General features: G+C 43.9%; 1 protein-coding gene across 1 annotated transcript; it reads left to right on the top strand.

The window, feature by feature from the left end:
• The first annotated feature begins 211 nt into the window (after window positions 1-211).
• LOC141129703 (olfactory receptor 6K3-like) lies at window positions 212-1177 on the top strand. Its single transcript, XM_073617797.1, has one exon. It carries the CDS (start codon window positions 215-217, stop codon window positions 1175-1177), a length of 963 nt encoding a protein of 320 aa, XP_073473898.1. The 5' UTR covers window positions 212-214.
• The last annotated feature ends 19356 nt before the right edge of the window (window positions 1178-20533 follow it).

Raw genomic sequence — 20533 nt, 5'->3', positions numbered from 1 at the left:
TTTTACACAATATCCCACCACCACCACCAATTTGCTAGGCAGTGACCCAACTACCACAATTTAATTTTTGTTTTGGAAATTCCCCAAAAATTATAGCAGCACATATGCACATTTCAGAAGTAACAATCTAAACATTGTTTTCTCTGTTCTTTAATTATTCAGGATCATGCAACTGATCTCAGATGAAACTCAAGTTTGATTTGAAAGAAGAAAGATGGACACTACATCCAACACCAGCACCAGCTTCATCCTCCTGGGGCTGATGGAGCTGGAGAAGCAAAAATACCTCTACTTCTTCCTTTCTACAATGGTCTACTCATATATTTTGACAGTAAGTAGTGTAATCATATATGCCATTTTGAAGGAGAGAAGCCTCCATGAACCCATGTACATTCTCATAGCCAGTTTGCTCTTCAATGGGATCTTTGGCAGCTCCTCATTTTTTCCAAAATTGATGATTGACTTGATCATCTCCTCAAAGAAGATCTCTCGCACTGAGTGTCTTATTCAAAATCTCTGCATTTCTACTTTTGCCATTTTTGAAATGAACACTTTTACCATTATGGCCTACGACCGTTACTTGGCCATATGTCAACCTCTGCAGTACATCATGTTATTGACAAACGAGAAGGTTGTGAAGATAATCTCTGGGTGTTGGGGTATAACCTTCGTCATCCTCTTCTTGCTCCTTTTTCTGACAGCAGCACTTCCTTTATGTGGGGATAAAATGAACAATATTTTTTGTGATAATATGTCCCTCATTGTGCTGGCCTGCGTAGATTCATCCAATAGCAGTGCACTTTCAGCCACAGTATTTACCATTTACTTTGTCACCACCATTTTGGTCACTGCTTTTTCCTATTTAAGAATATTCTTTGTTTGCATGAACCTCTCCAAGGAGTCACGTCAGAAGGCTGTCCACACTGTTGTGACCCATTTGCTCAACTTTTCAATATTCTTAATTGGAGTTTTATTTGTTGTGCTTAAATACAGACTGGGGAATATTACTCTCCCCCTAACTGTTCATGTGCTCCTCTCTGTCACACCTTTGGTGATCCCACCAGTCTTTAATCCTCTGATCTATGGAGTACGGACCCATGCCCTAAAAATAAAACTCAGACATTATTTGTGGAATGTCATTTTGGGAGGAAGGTGGACACAAATTCATAGGCATTAATCATCCATATTTGACATAAGTGATAAACAAGAGAAAGAACAAAGATCTCAAACATGCCAAGGAACCATTTATGGTTTCCACACTTGCTATCAATATTCAGTCGCACTTATATGTATTTTTTCTGTGTTGTATTGAACTGTATCAGGTTGCCTTTTTTTGATGTATGCTGACATCTAGGGGTCGTTTTTTGCCCACTACAACTTGTTCACTTATGTGATTTGGTTTCATCTTCTGTCCTCCCCTTCTGTTTAGCTAGACCTTCCCTTTTTCTTTCATGTTCCCTCAGTCAGTGTTAGTTCTTCGCAGAGACAAGGTTTAAACCTGGTACACATGGGCCAAAAATTGTCCGGTAGCAGCCAGTTCAACAGAAACCGACTGACATTCGACCTGTGTATACATCAGCACGTCCAACAGAAGCCAGTTGAACAATCAATGTTTGCAGCAGTTGTTAGTTCCCCTTATATGATGATGCAAATGTAAGGGTTTTCACAGGATGGACCAATATTTTTCCCCAAACCCTTTTCTTGACCTTTAGATCTTGTCTGAGCATTATTTTCTTTTATCTTGTCACTGTAGTGAGAAACAGCTTTTATTACTCCCTGCAATGTCATACCCACTAGAGCGGCACGATTCTGGATAAAATGAGAATCACAATTTTTTTTGCTTAGAATAAAGATCACGCTTCTGAAGAACTATTTTATTTTAAACATTTACAACCCCTAAACATTAGGTTATCAAACAAGACGGCAATAAAATGAAGCAAAGAGTATTATGTCTTAATCAAATTTAAAGAAAGGTAATGAAAAATAATGTAATGTGTAAAGTCCATAACGACCATTAAGTTATATTAGGGTCTTTTTTTTTTTTTTTTTTTTAGTACTCGCCGATACCAATTACCGATACCTACCACAACTTTTTTGTTTACACTTCAGCTGTCAGCAATGGTACAAAGCATTGAAAAAATATTTTACAAATTTTTTTTCCCTTATTTTGTGTATTTTTCAATGTGAAACGTGTTATATATTTATTTATTTATATATTTAAAAGGTGTAAAAATATTAATGAACAAAGCAAACAAAAAAAAGTTTTAATTATTAATGGTTTATAGAATAGAAGTAAATAAAAAAAAATTAAGAAGGAAAAAAAATAATTAAATGATAAGCATAAGGAGTCTAAGGCTGATTAAGGGTTAATAAGGGGTTAAACAGAGGAACAATTTAATAACCCCCCCCCCCCCAAAAAAAAAAAAAATAGAAAATTCGACAAATTTGTTCATTTGGAAATATTAGCATTAACGAAAACCCGTTTAAACACATTTTTCCAAAAAACGTAAATTCGTGAATTCAAAAATTCGTAGATTTGAAAATTTGGAAATTTTTAAATCTGAGAATTTCAAAATCCGAAAATAAGAATGAAAATCTGAAAAAATTCAAAAGAACGAAAATCCAAAATAATAACTAATAATAATAATAATAATTAACTATTACTAACTATTAAATTATAGGTATTGAAATTTCCTTTCAAATATGTCTGTTAGCAAACATATCCAATACAAAAATTCATCCGAAGTTACGAATTATCCAAAATAACGAATGTTGCATCTAAACGAATGGAACATAACTAATTAATAATATTAACAACTTATTAATTATATTTAATTTGTTACATTCCATTCATGTAGATGCGGCATTTGTTATTTTGGATATTTCATAACTTTGCATAAATTCCTATTTGTTACGTTCACTAACAGCCAAATTTGAAAGGAAATTCCAATACCTAAAATTTAATAGTTAGTTATTATTAGTTAGTTATTATTTCAGATTTCCGAATTTTCTAATTTCGCATTTAAACTAAAGGAACATAACGAATTTTTCCGAAGTTACAAATTTGAAATAACGAATTTCAATTATAGCGAATGATCCAAAAAAACGAAAAAACAAACATTTTTCGGCAATGCACATGTCTACTTTTTAATCTCTCTTTCAGCACTGAGCAATGTTGTTGATAAAAAAAAAAGCAGCCAGCAATGTTTGACAGCTGTGAGCAGGGAACTGCTCTGCACTTGAAATCGTGGAAATGCTGGATTAAGATCGTGTGGTGGGGTTGAATCAAGATTGCAATCTCTTAACAATTAATCATGAAGATCTATAGCCAAGCTTATAAAATTCTTGCAGGGGCAGCTCTTGAGAACTCCATGCTAACTGATTTATACAAGCCCCCCAGAACTACATCACCCAAGAGCCCTTTCCCTACACACAGTGTGTGGTCAGACTCTTGGAAGCCAAGGCTGCAAGTGTTTTGCTGATAAGCATGAAGAAAGAAGCACAGGGTAGGTGAAGTTCTGTAATACAGTATAGTAGGGAAGAATTGGAGAGAGTTGAAATTGATGTTAGGGATTTAAAGCTGTAGTGTGCTTTCTAAAAACAATATATTGTTTTTCAATCACTGGACCCCCCATCACTGGGGGGCCCCAATACAATAGAAAGGGGACTCATTGCACAACTTGTGAAAGGATCTTGTTGTGGGATTGTAATAAAGGAGAGAGAGCGAGAGCGAGAGCGAGAGAGAGAGAGTTCAGACCCCCTTCAATTTTTCACTCTGTTATATTGCAGCCATTTGCTAAAATCATTTAAGTTCTTTTTTTTTTCCTCATTAATGTACACACAGCACCCCATATTGACAGAAAAACACAGAATTGTTGACATTTTTGCAGATTAAAAGAGAAAAACTGAAATATCACATGGTCCTAAGTATTCAGACCCTTTGCTGTGACACTCATATATTTAACTCAGGTGCTGTCCATTTCTTCTGATCATCCTTGAGATGGTTCTACACCTTCATTTGAGTCCAGCTGTGTTTGATTATACTGATTGGACTTGATTAGGAAAGCCACACACCTGTTTTTATAAGACCTTACAGCTCACAGTGCATGTCAGAGCAAAAGAGAATCATAAGGTCAAAAGGAACTGCCTGAAGAGCTCAGAGACAGAATTGTGGCAAGGCACAGATCTGGCCAAGGTTACAAAAACATTTCTGCTGCACTTAAGGTTCCTAAGAGCACAGTGGCCTCCATAATCCTTAAATGGAAGATGTTTGGGACGACCAGAACCCTTCCTACAGCTGGCCGTCCAGCCAAACTGAGCTATCGGGGGAGAAGAGCCTTGGTGAGAGAGGTAAAGAAGAACCCAAAGATCACTGTTGCTGAGCTCCAGAGATGCAGTCGGGAGATGGGAGAAAGTTGTAGAAAGTCAACCATCACTGCAGCCCTACACCAGTCGGGGCTTTATGGCAGAGTGGCCTGACAGAAGCCTCTCCTCAGTGCAAGACACATGAAAGCCCGCATGGAATTTGCTAAAAAAACACCTGAAGGACTCCAAGATGGTGAGAAATAAGATTCTTTGGTCTGATGAGACCAAGATAGAACTTTTTGGCCTTAATTCTAAGCGGTATGTGTGGAGAAAACCAGGCACTGCTCATCACCTGTCCAATACAGTCCCAACAGTGAAGCATGCTGGTGGCAGCATCATGCTGTGGGGGTGTTTTTCAGCTGCAGGGACAGGACGACTGGTTGCAATCGAGGAAAAGATGAATGCCGCCAAGTACGAGGATATCCTGGATGAAAACCTTCTCCAGAGTGCTCAGGACCTCAGACTGGGCCAAAGGTTTACTTTCCAACAAGACAATGACCCTAAGCACACAGCTAAAGTAATAGCTTCACAACAGTTCCGTTACTGTTCTTGAATGACCCAGCCAGAGCCCTGACTTAAACCCAATTGAGCATCTCTGGAGAGACCTAAAAATGGCTGTCCACCAACGTTTACCATCCAACCTGACAGAACTGGCGAGGATCTGCAAGAAGGAATGGCAGAGGATCCCCAAATCCAGGTGTGAAAAACTTGTTGCATCTTTCCCAAAAAGACTCATGGCTGTATTAGATCAAAAGGGTCCTTATACTAAATACTTAGGACCATGTGATATTTCAGAATATATATATATATATATATATATATATATATATATATATATATATATATATATATATATATATATATATATATATATATATATATATATATATAGATAGTGAGGTTTGGGGGTTGTTTAGCTCAAGTGTAGAACCCGCTAGCGAAAACAGTACACACAGATAATTCCTTTTCAGAGCTTTTTTGCCCACTATTATTAAAGAAAAACAAAGTTTCAGCAAAAGTGGTTTCCCTCACAGGGGGTTTTTACCGCCAGCAACAAATAAAAGGATATTCAGCCTCCTGGCTTACACATGCAGCATTGCAAACAAAAATACCGAGCCACCTGGCTCTCTTCAGCAGCAGACACACCACTGCTCAGGCTCCCACATGGAGCTCTCCTGACTACTGTCAGCAACCTCAGACTCAGGTCTTTGGCTTTTACCTTACAGCCTACACTCTCTGGGTTCTTCAGTGCACCCCTGCACTCTCTGGCTACTTCCTTGCAAGCCTGGACTCCTGGAGACCTCCTGTCTCTCTGGGTGGAGCCCAGAATCATGGTCCTGACTCTGCTATCAGGCCCACACACACCTGAAAAATCAGAGTGCCAGTGAGTCCCAAAACCTGGACCCAGGACTGGGGATTTCATCCCACCCGGATCTCTAAGAAATCCCCAGGCTCCAGATCCCAAAACGGATTTTAGTAAACAATGAGGAAACTGAAAAGCCAGTTTCCTCCCAAATAAGAAAATAAACTGGAGCCCCTCAACCTGCCTGGTTGAGAATCCTGCATCCAAACACTGGTGGGGTACCACTCCACCACATATCCCCCCCCCTTGTTTCGACCCAGAGGGCGGAACACACAAGTTTCTTTTGGCACCTCTGTGCCAGCTACCACTTACAGGAGTCCAATCCTGTCCGACCTCACTTCTCCTAAAGGGGAACTCTACCCAATGCCTCCCTCTAAGCTTCACTGTCACTCTGCTATGAGCTTTGATGTGACCTTCCGAGTGCATTTCTATAAGCACTTCCTCTCCTGAAATTTTAACAGGGTACCCCTGGTCCTTCTACCACTCCTTCTGCCTGCACGCTTCAAGTTTCCTGGTTTCCCAAAACCTCTCTCAGCATTACTGAGCTGAGACTGTAGGGGGCCTATTTCTATGGTGTTTTTAACAGGACCCCTCCTCTTATTTCTGGTACTTGACTCAGCAGTCACTAATTGTTTACCAGGTTTACCTGTACCTTTGGACACCACATTATCATGTACCATTAACACATTACTTGGTTCATCATTGACAGACATTTTCAAACCAACATTAGACCTCTCAATGTTGCACATGTCACCAATGCTTTTTTTTCCAGCATTTGCTAGGGCAGAGTCTGCAGAGAGCACACATACCGGAGGGCCACTATCACCCACGGGAACCTCACAGGACGTCACCCCCCCTGGGTTCAGCCACTCTGCAGGCAGCTGTCCTACCACTTGACCTGTTCTGATGCCACATGTATTTTTATTCACCTGAACAGGCAAGCTCTCATCTGATCCGCCTAAAATTTTTACTGCACTCCTTATCCGTTCCCCTGTCTCAGGGACCTTATTAGGTTTATCACCTAAACCAAACCTTGGACTGGGGACCCCAGTCTCTTTAACCACCTTCGCTTGAGCCCCGGTCACGATCTCTACTGCTTTCGGGTCCGCACCTGGCCCTTACATCCCATGTGGTTTTTCCACTGGTGCAGTATACGCGCCCTTCACCGACAACTGACAAGCACCACCCTGGACCATAGCAGCAGAAATGCTTCCCATCTGGCTGTTAGGAGCTGAAACCACAGACATTTTAGGCTTATTTTCCATTTCTCCAAAGTCTCTCCCAAACATTATTTCTTCTGGATGTAATCCAGCAGCATACGCAGTGGCAACTTTTAACAAGAGTAACAAATTCAGGAATAAACCATTCCTGTCCTGTCATTCTTTGTTCTGTACAGCTTGCCACTCAGTGCTCCACCTAGTGGTACTCCGCAGTACCAGACAGTCAGACTGTGGAGGAGACACACTAGTATAGATTGGCTGTACATCCCAAAGTTCAAGCATCTCTTTTAATGCTTTGGTTATAAACCAGGCCCTTGACTACAGACCTAAGTCCTTCCTGGGGACTTTTATGACACTGGGGATGCAGAAAAACTCACTTGCTGAGACTTGAAAAATTGCAGAGGTTAACGGGACCTCCTCCCAGCTGGAGGTAAACACAGCCTGGTGCTCTACCAGAGTGCTGCCAGGTACTGGACTCATACCCAACTTTTCAGGCTCAGCATCAGTGAACTGCTCCAGAACATTACCAGTGACAACGTCACTTTGACACTCCATGTCAACCTCCATTTTGTGCATCACGGACAATGTCTCTGCTGTGCGCTCACCCTTATTTGGTTCTTCCTGCTCACGAGGGTTAACCCCTGCAGCAGCCATTGTGCCCTCAGGTATAAGCTGTTCTGCAGTCCCTCCTGCTGGCATAGCAGAAACCGTGTCCACTTTATTTTTGTACATAAAAGCCTTATCTATCAGGGAAATAAGATTTTTACCCAACTATCCCAATCCATTGTAGCTGTGCTCCATTCACCGGCGCTCCTCAGCACTGGTCCATCCGCCCAGGTTGACACATTAGAATAGACAGGCTTATTTGCAGATTCATTACCCAAATTACAAATCATGTCAGATTGTGGTAACACAGGTTTTAGCATGCAGGTTGCAATACACCATATTCACCACCTTGCTCGGCTGGTGCTTCATAATCCTCACACACCTTTGCATTTTTCACAGGTTGGGTTAACCCACCGTTTACCATTTTTAGTACTAGCTGCTTGTACTAACACACTACCATTACATGGTACAATTCCACTCTGTCCCACCAGAGTGACATCGCAGTTGTCCAGGGCAACCTCCGACTCCAATACATGAAGTTCCCTGGAGATTTCTGGGGACAACTGTGCTGTCTTACCACCAGTTGCTACAGGCAACGGCCCATTTGGGATAACTTTGGCTCTGAAAGAACCTTGGGTTTTCCCAACAGCAGCAAACTTTTCATTAACAGTAACACTTATAGCATTTTTAGCTCTTGCAGGCTGTCCTAGCCCACTGCCAACTTGAGACTGACAGTCATTAGACACAACACATTTAGTAATCAACACAGGTTTTGTTTGGATTTTAACCCCTGCATTCCCACTGGGTAGGGAAAAGTCATTTTCAAACACACATTCAGTGGCCCCACTAACTGGGATCACTCTGACATCATCATGGACAGTCTCATAACCAGTCCTTTTATACATGAAATCAGCAGTTCCAGCCATCATTTCATTAAAGACAGTCCTACCAACTGCAGTAGTTGGGGGTCACCATCTTCATTTGAGTACGTTGTCTTATGAACCAATCCTCTGCTGCACTTTTACTGGCCAACTCCCCCTGGTGGCCACGGGATGAAACAACAGTAGGTATCTCCCACTGTTTAGCAGCCCCTGCAGACACAACAGGAAACTCCTTGTTGCTAGGGGTGACTGAAAACATATTTGCACAGGAATCTGGGCCTGCAGGCAAAACCTTTTGCTCAGCAACATTATCTCCAGCCGTATTCCATAACCTAGGCCAAGAAAATATGCCATGCCCCAGCTGGCCACATTCCAGGCATGGTACTGGACGATTTTTTTCCAAAGCCTTCTCTCCTGGTGATTCCCAGCTGGCTGGAACGCACAGGCCTCTTGGTGGGGACGCTGAGCAAAATCTCCACTGCAGCTCCTTTCACTCTCGTTGCCACGGGAGAACGCACTCTCCCATGAGAACTTTGTTGGCTCTCTCCAACATGCTGTATCAGCTCCTGCTTAAGCCACTTGCCACAATCCTTATTAGACATAGCCCATGGTACACAGACCACCCGACTGGCTTCCTCTACATTGCTATGGGCAACCACACTCGGTCTCAGCCTTTGATCAGCCTCTATTCTGGCACATAACACAAGCTTCCCTCCGCTGGACCCTGTCTCAAGCTGTGTCACTTTCACACTTTTCGCAACAGCTGCTGCAGCGTTGCCAGGGGCAACAACAGCCATCTCCCAGGTATGGACATCCGGCAGCTTTCTCTTTGTATAGAAGGTTGGCTTGCCTTCCACTTTAGCTTGGTCCATTCCTGCCAGGTGCCGCTTGCACTAATCCACTGCAGATTCAAACGCTGGTGGACTCTCCATACCAGCAGTCACCTGTGCACTCATTGCACCAGTGTTGCTAGGGACAACCCCAGCCCTTTTTCTTCTTGGTAAACTCTGATCAGGCATGTATGGGGCTTGTTCGGGCAGTAACGACCCCTCCAGCCACAGTGCTCTGTCTCTCTAAAGCAAGTTGCTTTTCTCAGCTGCACACACAGATTTTTGCTGTCTCATTCACACAAACACAGTTCATATAAAACAGATGAACTCACTTTTTTCAGGGATCTCCAGTTCTGCCCGCATTCGAACACCACTTGTGAGGTTTGGGGGTTGTTTAGCTCAAGTGTAGCACCCGCTAGCGAAAACAGTCCACACAGATAATTCCTTTTCAGGGCTTTTTGGCCCACTTTTACTAAAGAAAAACAAAGTTCCAGCAAAAGTGGTTTCCTTCGCAGGGGGTTTTTACCGCCAGCAACAAATAAAAGGATATTCAGCCTCCTGGCTTACACATGCATCATTGCAAACAAAAATACCGAGCCACTTGGCTCTCTTCAGCAGCAGACACACCACCGCTCAGGCTCCCACATGGAGCTCTCCTGACTACTGTCAGCAACCTCTGACTCAGGTCTCTGGCTTTTACCTTACAGCCTACTTTCTCGGGGTTCTTCAGTGCACCCCTGCACTCTCTGGCTACTTCCTTGCAAGCCTGGACTCCTGGAGACCTCCTGTCTCTCTGGGTGGAGCCCAGAATCATGGTCCTGACTCTGCTATCAGGCCCACACACACCTGAACAATCAGAGTGCCAGTGAGTCCCAAAACCTGGACCCAGGACTGGGGATATATATATATATATAGAGATAGATAGATAGATAGATATATAGATATATATAGAGATATATATATCTATATATAGATATATAATTGCATTTTATAGTTGGATCCCCGACTTTTGTCCCTGTCCCCCCATGTGCTCCCCCTAAATATGAAAGCTGGAGATGCCACTGCATAGGTTTATCGTACCACGATGTCCAAGATTACCATTTATCACAAATACGTGAAAAGGACCCATTGGTCATAGCAAACATTGTCTCATACGTATAGTCTCATATGTATAGTGTGAGTGCACTGCTTCCATCACTTCAGAAATTGTATGGGGTAAGGGTGATTTCCAGTGTCCAGGAGGAGAGAGGAGTGAATATCAGAGAGGATGCGATGTGCAGGAAGAGAGAGGAATGAACATTAGAGAGGAAGCGATGTGCAGGAGGAGAGAGGAGTGAATATTAGAGAGGAAGGGATGTGCAGGAGGAGAGAGGAATGAACATTAGAGAGGAAGCGATGTGCAGGAGGAGAGAGGAAGTGATGTGCAGGAGGAGAGAGTAATGAACATTAGAGAGGAAGCGATGTGCAGGAGGAGAGAGGAATGAACATTAGAGAGGAAGCGATGTGCAGGAGGAGAGAGGAATGAACATTAGAGAGGAAGCGATGTGCAGGAGGAGAGAGGAATGAACATTAGAGAGGATGCGATGTGCACAAGGAGAAAGGAATGAACATTAGAGAGGAAGTGATGTGCGGGAGGAGAGAGGAATGAACATTAGAGAGGATGCGGGATGCGATGTGCAGGAGGAGAGAGGAGTGAACATTAGAGAGGAAGTGATGTGCGGGAGGAGAGAGGAGTGAATATTAGAGAGGAAGCTATATGCAGGAGGAGAGAGGAGTGAACATTAGAGAAGTGATGTGCAGGAGGAGAGAGGAGTGAACATTAGAGAGGAAGCGATGTGCAGGAGGAGAAATTCAGTGTATATACCTGAGTGTATATAGTTGTCCCAGCAAGTTCTGCAAAATTTCATTGGGCATTCCATAGTATACTTCCTATACCCTATTCAAGTTCAAATCCCTCAATAAAACATAAAAACCATACCACACCACATGCCCTCAACATTGATTTTAATGATGCTTAAAGTGAAAAAAAAAAAAGAAATATTTCTTTAAATATCGTGTCTGGGGGGTCCCCTTGGTCTGCCTTTAAAGTGGCACATCTGTGCAATGTGTAGAACATGCCGCAGCAATAATGACATTTCTAAAGGAAAAAATGTAATTCAAACTTGCTTGCGGCTGTAATGTATTGCCAGCTCCCGGAAATATAGATAATAAAAAAAAGGAAGAAAACAGCGTAGGGTCCCTCCCCAGTCCCTACCAGGCCACCCCCAAAATCCATACCAGACCCTTATTCGAGCATGCAACCTGGAGATCAGGATAAGGGGGGGACAAGCGAGTGCTGTGCCCCCCCACCCCAATGCACCTTGTCCCCATGTTGATGGGCACAAGAGCCTCTTCCCGACAACCCTGGGATGCAAGCAGGGGGCTTATCGGAATCTGGAAGCCCCCTTTAACAAGGGGACCCCCAGATCCCCCCCCCCATGTGAATGGGGTATCGGTACATTATACCCCTATACATTCATCAAAAAAGTGTCAAAAAGTAAAAACCACAACAGTTTTATGACAAGTCCTTTATTAAAAAACAAAAAAAAGTGTCCCACGATGTCCATCCATCTTCAATCATGCCGACCAATGGACCTAAAAAGTAGAAAAAATGTAAAAAGCTCTGCCTCGATGGGAGGCCTCCCAGCGACTGCTGCCTCTTGGCTTTGACAGCTGTTATATAGGCAAGGGTGGGCCACTCGGTGATGTAACGTCAGAGGGGGTGGGGTCATCTGGTTACGTCAGCGGGTGGCCCCGTCCTTGCCTATATAAGAGCTGTCAAAGTGAAAAGACAGCAGTCGTGGAGGCGGAGTTTTTTCTTTTTTTCGGGTCCAATGGGGCGTCGTAATTGATGTTGGATGTACATCGCTGGACACTTTTTTTTTCTTTTTTAATAACGGAATTGTCAAAAACTGTCTGTTGTGGTTTTTACTTTTTGACACTTTTTTTGGTGAATGGGTAGGAGTACAATGTATCCCTACCCACTCACATGGGGGGGGTCAGAAACTGGGGGCTCCCTTTTTAAAGGGGGCTTCCAGATTCCAATAAGCCCCCCGCCCGCAGACCCTGACAACCACAGCCCAGGGTTGTCAGGAAGAGGCTCTCGTCCGCATCAACATGGGAACAAGGGGTGGGTACTTTGGGGCATGGGAACAAGGTGCTTTGAGGGGGGGGGTGCAGAGCCCCCCCTGCCCCAAAGCACCCACCCCTCATGTTGGGGGCGTGTGGCCTGGTATGGTTCAGGAAGGGGGGCGCTCGCCCCTCCCTATCCTGACCTCTAGGTTGCATGCTCAGATAAGGGTCTAGTATGGACTGGGGGGGATCCCACGCCATTTTTTTCCTTGATTTTTCATCTATATTGCTGGGAGTCAGCAATAGATTACAGCTGCGAGCAAGTTTAAATTAAATTTTTTCCTTTAGAAATTTCATTTTTGTGCGGCATGTTCTACACATCGCACAGATGCGCCACTTTACAGGCAGACTAAGGTGACCCCCCCCAGGCACGATGTTTAAAGGAGATTAAAAGGAATAATGTAAGGTACCTGTGATAGGTAGTGTCCGAAGTGGAGCTTGTGTGCTGAGGATTCAGGCGAAAACTTAGTCAGGCAGATCAGGTTGGCAACAGATCAGGCAAAGCGGTACACAATCGAAATCCAGAGAGTGGTCAGGCAGGCAAAGGTCATACACGAGCTGGCGATGAAGTACAAAATCAGCGGGCTAGAGAGTAGTCAGGAATTCAGGCAGAAGTTCATATACGGTATTCAGAGTCACAAAGCAGTCACAACACCCAGGGAGCTAGTCCACACAAACGGGCACTGAGAGATAGGAAGTACTGCTATTTATGGGCTGCTTTGATTGTAGATTGTCCACAGCTGGCAGCAGGTGGGGCTAGTGAGTCCAAGGTAATGCATTAAACAGAGAGAACATAGCCATAACTCGAACTAGGGGGTGTTTGGCCCATCCCTAATGGTGTGTTATATCTCCCATGATCTCTCCTGTTGAGGTCTGTTTATATTATTATGGAGGGTGCAGCTTAATAGTCTTCTTTGATGTTGATGATTCTTGTGATAAAACATTTCAGTATATTTGAATTTTGCAAACTATTACTTGATTTGATTGTAGCCGTATTAGTGCAATTGTGACAGAGAAAATTGAGTACTGTCCGTGATACTTTTTTTATTTGCACTAACATACAATTTTTCAGGACAAGCTTTCAGGACAAGCAAACTATTACATAATATGTTTGCAGCAAATATTGTTTATTCATAATCATCTAACATTGCGATTCCTTTAGAGCAGGGATATGCAATTAGCGGACCTCCAGCTGTTGCAAAACTACAAGTCCCATCATGCCTCTGCCTCAGGGTGTCATGCTTGTGGCTGTCAGAGTCTTGCTATGCCTCATGGGACTTGTAGTTCTGCAACAGCTGGAGGTCCGCTAATTGCCTATCCCTGCTTTAGAGCAAAACCGCTAAATGATATCCCAGCTTATTATAGTTTCTTTAAAGCCAAATGATCACCCCAGAGTATTCCATATTCCTAATCCTCTGTGGCGTCCCTCGGCGAGCGTGCAGGTTAATGTGACTTAATGAGACATGTCAGAGTTGTCTTAATGAGATAAGAACAAATAGCAGCAATTAAACCCTTTAATAATTAGCTGTCAAAACTTTTTAATTGAAGATTATTAAATTCATTAAGCTTAACGGAAAACGCAGATTAGAGAGTGACATTTTTGCCCAATCTTCTTTGCAAAATATCTCAAGCTCTGTCAGATTGGATGGAGAGCGTCTGTGAACAGCAATTTTCAAGTCTTGCCACAGATTCTCAATTGGATTTAGGTCTGGACTTTGAATGGGCCATCCTAACACATGAATAGGCTTTTTTCTAAACCATTCCATTGTAGCTCTGGCTGTATGTTTGCCAAAGCCTGCCTAATACAGCTGAGGGTGATGGACACTAACCTGGAGGGTTCCAGTCAGACACCACTTGAACTGAAGGTAGCTACCACAGCACATTCAAAACCCCCATGTTTCCTCCTGCTTCTTTCTTTTTTTTTTTCATTAACTCTTCCATAAGTTTAATTTTGGTGTTCTTATGAAACCCCAATTTGATAGGTGGGGCCGATGTTTGTTTCCAATAAGCAGGAATGCAAGCCTTTGCGCAGTTTAGCAAATGAATCCATAGATAGTGTTTATACTGTTTCAAGGAGAGGGGAGCTAAATGAAGAAGAAATGTGGCCACATCATCAGGTATACAGTAGTAGTAGTAGTAGTAGTATCCAGTGTTTGACCAGGGACCTGAAGGACTGAATCTTATGGCAAGACCAGAAGATATGGAATATGGTTCCTTCATTCTCCAGACAATACCAGCATAGTGGCAAACCCTGTGGGTAAAGCTTGTGAAGGATTTAAGGAGCCCAGTACCATTTTGATAGTATTTTGTATCCCGTCTCCTGACTAGGGATGAGCCGAACACCCCCCTGTTCGGTTCGCACCAGAACATGCGAACAGGAAAAAAGTTTGTTCGAACATGCGAACACCGTTAAAGTCTATGGGACACGAACATGAATAATCAAAAGTGCTAATTTTAAAGGCTTATATGAAAGTTATTGTCATAAAAAGTGTTTGGGGACCTGGGTCCTGCCCCAGGGGACATGGATCAATGCAAAAAAAAGTTTTAAAAACGGCCGTTTTTTCAGGAGCAGTGATTTTAATAATGCTTAAAGTCAAACAATAAAAGTGTAAAATCCCTTTAAATTTCGTACCTGGGGGGTGTCTATAGTATGCCTGTAAAGGGGCGCATGTTTCCTGTGTTTAGAACAGTCTGACAGCAAAATGACATTTTGAAGGAAAAAACTCATTTAAAACTACCCGCAGCTATTGCATTGCCGACAATACACATAGAAGTTCATTGATAAAAACGGCATGGGAATTCCCCAAAGGGGAACCCCGAACCAAAATTAAAAAAAAAAAATGACGTGGAAGTCCTCCTAAATTCCATACCAGGCCCTTCAGGTCTGGTATGGATATTAAGGGGATCCCCGGCCAAAATTAAAAAAAAAAATGACGTGGGGTTCCCCCTAAATTCCATACCAGACCCTTCAGGTCTGGTATGGATTTTAAGGGGAACCCCGCGCCAAAAAAAAAAAAAAAAAACGGCGTGGGGTCCCCCCAAAAATCCATACCAGACCCTTATCCGAGCACGCAACCTGGCAGGCCGCAGGAAAAGAGGGGGGGACGAGAGTGCGGCCCCCCCCTCCCTCCTGAACCGTACCAGGCCACATGCCCTCAACATTGGGAGGGTGCTTTGGGGTAGCCCCCAAAACACCTTGTCCCCATGTTGATGAGGACAAGGGCCTCATCCCCACAACCCTGGCCGGTGGTTGTGGGGGTCTGCGGGCGGGGGGCTTATCGGAATCTGGAAGCCCCCTTTAACAAGGTGACCCCAGATCCCGGCCCCCCCTGTGTGAAATGGTAAGGGGGTACATAAGTACCCCTACCATTTCACGAAGAAAGTGTCAAAAATGTTAAAAATGACAAGAGACAGTTTTTGACAATTCCTTTATTTAAATGCTTCTTCTTTCTTCTATCTTCCTTCATCTTCTGGTTCTTCTGGTTCTTCTGGCTCTTCTGGTTCTTCCTCCGGCGTTCTCATCCAGCATCTCCTCCGCGGCGTCTTCTGTCTTCTTCTCCTCGGGCCGCTCCGCACCCATGGCATGGGGGGGAGGCTCCCGCTCTTCTCTTCTTCTTTTCTTCTCTTCTTCTCTTCTTCATTTTCTTCTCCGGGCCGCTCCGCAATCCATGCTGGCATGGAGGGAGGCTCCCGCTGTGTGACGGCGCTCCTCGTCTGACAGTTCTTAAATAACGGGGGGGCGGGGCCACCCGGTGACCCCGCCCCCCTCTGACGCACGGTGACTTGACGGGACTTCCCTGTGGCATTCCCCGTGACGTCACAGGGAAGTCCCATCAAGTCACCGTGCGTCAGAGGGGGGCGGGGTCACCGGGTGGCCCCGCCCCCCGTTATTTAAGAACTGTCAGACGAGGAGCGCCGTCACACAGCGGGAGCCTCCCTCCATGCCAGCATGGATTGCGGAGCGGCCCGGAGAAGAAAAGAAGAAGAGAAGAAGAGAAGAAAAGAAGAAAAGAAGAAGAGAAGAGCGGGAGCCTCCCCCCCATGCCATGGGTGCGGAGCGGCCTGAGGAGAAGAAGATAGAAGACGCCGCGGAGGAGATGCTGGACGAGAACGCCGGAGGAAGAACCAGAAGAGCCAGAAGAACCAGAAGATGAAGGAAGATAGAAGAAAGAAGAAGCATTTAAATAAAGGAATTGTCAAAAACTGTCTCTTGTCATTTTTAACATTTTTGACACTTTTTTCGTGAAATGGTAGGGGTACTTATGTACCCCCTTACCATTTCACACAGGGGGGGGGCCGGGATCTGGGGGTCACCTTGTTAAAGGGGGCTTCCAGATTCCGATAAGCCCCCCGCCCGCAGACCCCCACAACCACCGGCCAGGGTTGTGGGGATGAGGCCCTTGTCCTCATCAACATGGGGACAAGGTGTTTTGGGGGGCTACCCCAAAGCACCCTCCCAATGTTGAGGGCATGTGGCCTGGTACGGTTCAGGAGGGAGGGGGGCCGCACTCTCGTCCCCCCCTCTTTTCCTGCGGCCTGCCAGGTTGCGTGCTCGGATAAGGGTCTGGTATGGATTTTTGGGGGGACCCCACGCCGTTTTTTTTTTTTTTTTGGCGCGGGGTTCCCCTTAAAATCCATACCAGACCTGAAGGGTCTGGTATGGAATTTAGGGGGAACCCCACGTCATTTTTTTTTAAAATTTTGGCCGGGGTTCCCCTTAATATCCATACCAGACCTGTAGGGCCTGGTATGGAATTTAGGGGGACTCCCACGTCATTTTTTTTTTTTAATTTTGGTTCGGGGTTCCCCTTTGGGGAATTCCCATGCCGTTTTTATCAATGAACTTCTATGTGTATTGTCGGCAATGCAATAGCCGCGGGTAGTTTTAAATGAGTTTTTTCCTTCGAAATGTCATTTTGCTGTCAGACTGTTCTAAACATAGGAAACATGCGCCCCTTTACAGGCACACTATAGACACCCCCCAGGTACGAAATTTAAAGGGATATTACACTTTTATTGATTGACTTTAAGCATTATTAAAATCACTGCTCCTGAAAAAACGGCCGTTTTTAAAACTTTTTTTTGCATTGATCCATGTCCCCTGGGGCAGGACCCAGGTCCCCAAACACTTTTTATGACAATAACTTGCATATTAGCCTTTAAAATTAGCACTTTTGATTTCTCCCATAGACTTTTAAAGGGTGTTCCGCGGCATTCGAATTTGCCGCGAACACCCCAAATTGTTCGCTGTTCGGTGAACTTGCGAACAGCCAATGTTCGAGTCGAACATGAGTTCGACTCGAACTCGAAGCTCATCTCTACTCCTGACTATGCAAGACACTGATGACTTATGGGTCATTTGTAGGATCTTGTCAAGTGAAAGTAGTGTGGAGTTTGATATCCCACTGGGTAAGGTATTTAGGAGGTGCCAAATTCATTATGTGTGACATTATTCAATATGACTGGGATAGACTATGGGGAATCTCCTCGTCCTCATGACACAATTTTTTAAATCTGTAGGAGTGGGAAAGGCTGTCACTTTTTCCCATTTATGCAACACAAAGTGCCATAATTGCATTGATTGGTGGGTTTAACGTTGATTGAATATCCGCTAGGGATTGCCATGTGCCCTCTGGAAAAAAATTCTTCACTCTAAATTGAGTCCTGGCATAAAATTAGGATGTGTCATTATCAGAGTCATCTCAGAGGGGTGCCCATCCGTGATGACAACAGACCAAAGGGATTTCACCACTGCTAGTGTAAGCCCGATTGTCGGGTGATAGAGGATTTGGCAGAGAGATTCTGTCTGCAGCCATGGGAGGCCCCCCAGTTTACAATTGGCAAAAGACTGTTCAAATTGAACCCATTCTTTAGTTGAATTGGGGGCACATCAGCTCAAGATCTGTGACAAATGTGCAGCTTTATGATACCTAATAGGGTCTGGCAGACCTATTTTATTCATGTGGAGATCTGAATAGGAGAAATTTGTAACAAGATAGGAGTGCTGCATTGTATACACTTTGTAACCATTAATGCATTAAAGAACACGTTTATGATCTACAGTGTAAGCACTCTTACAGTAAAGGATACCCTCCTGGTCTACAGTAACTACTCTTACAGCAAAGAACACCCTTTTAGTCTACAGTGTAACTACTGTTAGATTTAAGAACACCCTCCTAATCTACAGTGTAGGCATTATTATTGTCAACGATACCCACCTGGTCTATAGTAACTATTTTTAGAGCTGGGAACATCTTCTTGGTCTTCAGGGCAAGCACTCTTACAGTAAAGAACACCCAAATGGTCTACAGTAACTACAGTGCCTTGAAAAAGTATTCATACCCCTTGATATTTTCCAGATTTTGTCATGTTACAACCAAAAACATAAATGTATTTTATTGGGATTTTATGTGATAGACCAACACAAAATGGCGCATAATTGTGAAGTGGAAGGAAAATGATAAATGGTTTTCAACATTTTTTACAAATAAATATCTGAGAAGTGTGGCGTGGATTTGTATTCAGCACCCTTTACTCTGATACCCCTAACTAAAATCTAGTGGAACCCATTGCTTTCAGAAGTCACCAAATTGGTAAATAGAGTCCACCTGTGGGTGATTTAATCTCAGTATAAATACAGCTGTTCTATGAAGCCCTCAGATGTTTGTTAGAGTACCTTGGTGAACAAACAGCATAATAGATGTATCAAAGACCCTGAATTGCTGTATCTAGGACAAGCTGAATCGCCTGTATGAACACAGCCACAGGTCTTAATTTGACACGTGTGCTTGGTTGGGTGAGTGGCCCCCAATGCACACTGTTTGTGTTCGGGGCATTACACCTGCATCCATACGTCTGTCAAAGTAGGACTCGGGGCTGTATTCATACAGCTGCTGCATCTCTGTGGCAAAACATAGCCCGCCTACACATAGGCCCTCCTGCAGTGAAGTTTACTGACAAGAGCTCCTACTTTACAGTCCACAGAGTTCCCTGTTACATTAGACTCCAGAGTTCCTCTTTGCATCACAGTCCACAAAGTTCTCCCTTACATCAGAGTCCACAGTGTTCCCCTTTACATGAAAGTCCGCAGGGCTCTCCTTTACAGTGTAAGGGGGAACTCTGCGAACCCTGTTGTAAAGGAGAGCACAGTGGACCCTGATGTAAAGGGCAATAAAGGGGATAAAACATAGGTGAATGCACATGTATTGCAGAGATATGCTGAACATTTTTTTAATGTTTTTTCCAGACATACACTTGCACCCCAAAATTTGCCCACTTAAGTTCATCCATTATGTTCCACTGCAGCTCTCCTGTAAACAGAGAAGTAAAGTATTGCTGAGATGATTTACACTTGCATTGTGTATAGCTAATTCTCAATACACTTGTACTATACACACAGATAAGTCATAACCAAAATTTAATGCTGAGAAATTGCATGAACCTATTTAATAACACAATAACCAATACATAAATGTGTTTCCTACAGTCAGGCACTTTCAAATTAACAGCTGGGAGCTGAAAGCTTGAATGTGATTGTGGCTACAGGCAACAAACCGGCCAAGCTCAACCCTCCTTCACTGCTATTAGTGGTGCTCCCCACTGAATGAACTACTTGTAGTCACACATGGACTGCCATAGAGGGATCTGGTGAGAGGGTCCCTGACCCGCACAGCAATTATAACTAAATAAACTAGTCCACAGCTTTTAGTACCCCAGAATGCTGACTTTGATTGCTCCTTATGCACCTCTTCTCGCTGCATAATACTTTCATACTTACCTTCCCCCCCTTACTGGCCTTTTGAGCTGCCCTATCTCTGCCTAGCTGGATTAGGGGGCCTACCCACTACCTGAACCTAACCTAACCTTGACTGCTGCTGAGCTTCACCCCTTAAGGCATCGTCACTGCTTTTGCACACCAACATTAAAGGGCCCCACCATTGCCAGCAGAAATCTACTATAAAGTATTGCTCGTAATTACTACATACCTAAGGACAGGACTAGGTTGCTATTAGTGTGTTAACCTCACAGGCCTAAGACTAGTCCCTTGTCTGAGATCTCTTCACTGGCTTAGACTGTTATACTTCTTTGTAGTTTTCC

Source organism: Aquarana catesbeiana, linkage group LG02, assembly GCF_042186555.1.
Source record: "Aquarana catesbeiana isolate 2022-GZ linkage group LG02, ASM4218655v1, whole genome shotgun sequence".
Classification (NCBI taxonomy): domain Eukaryota; kingdom Metazoa; phylum Chordata; class Amphibia; order Anura; family Ranidae; genus Aquarana; species Aquarana catesbeiana.
Note: the sequence above shows the minus strand (reverse complement) of the source record. Positions and strands in the feature narration are given on the sequence as shown.

Excerpts from the sequence above, each read along its gene's own strand:
- LOC141129703 (XM_073617797.1), top strand. The coding sequence starts at position 215 with ATGGACACTACATCCAACACCAGCACCAGCTTCATCCTCCTGGGGCTG.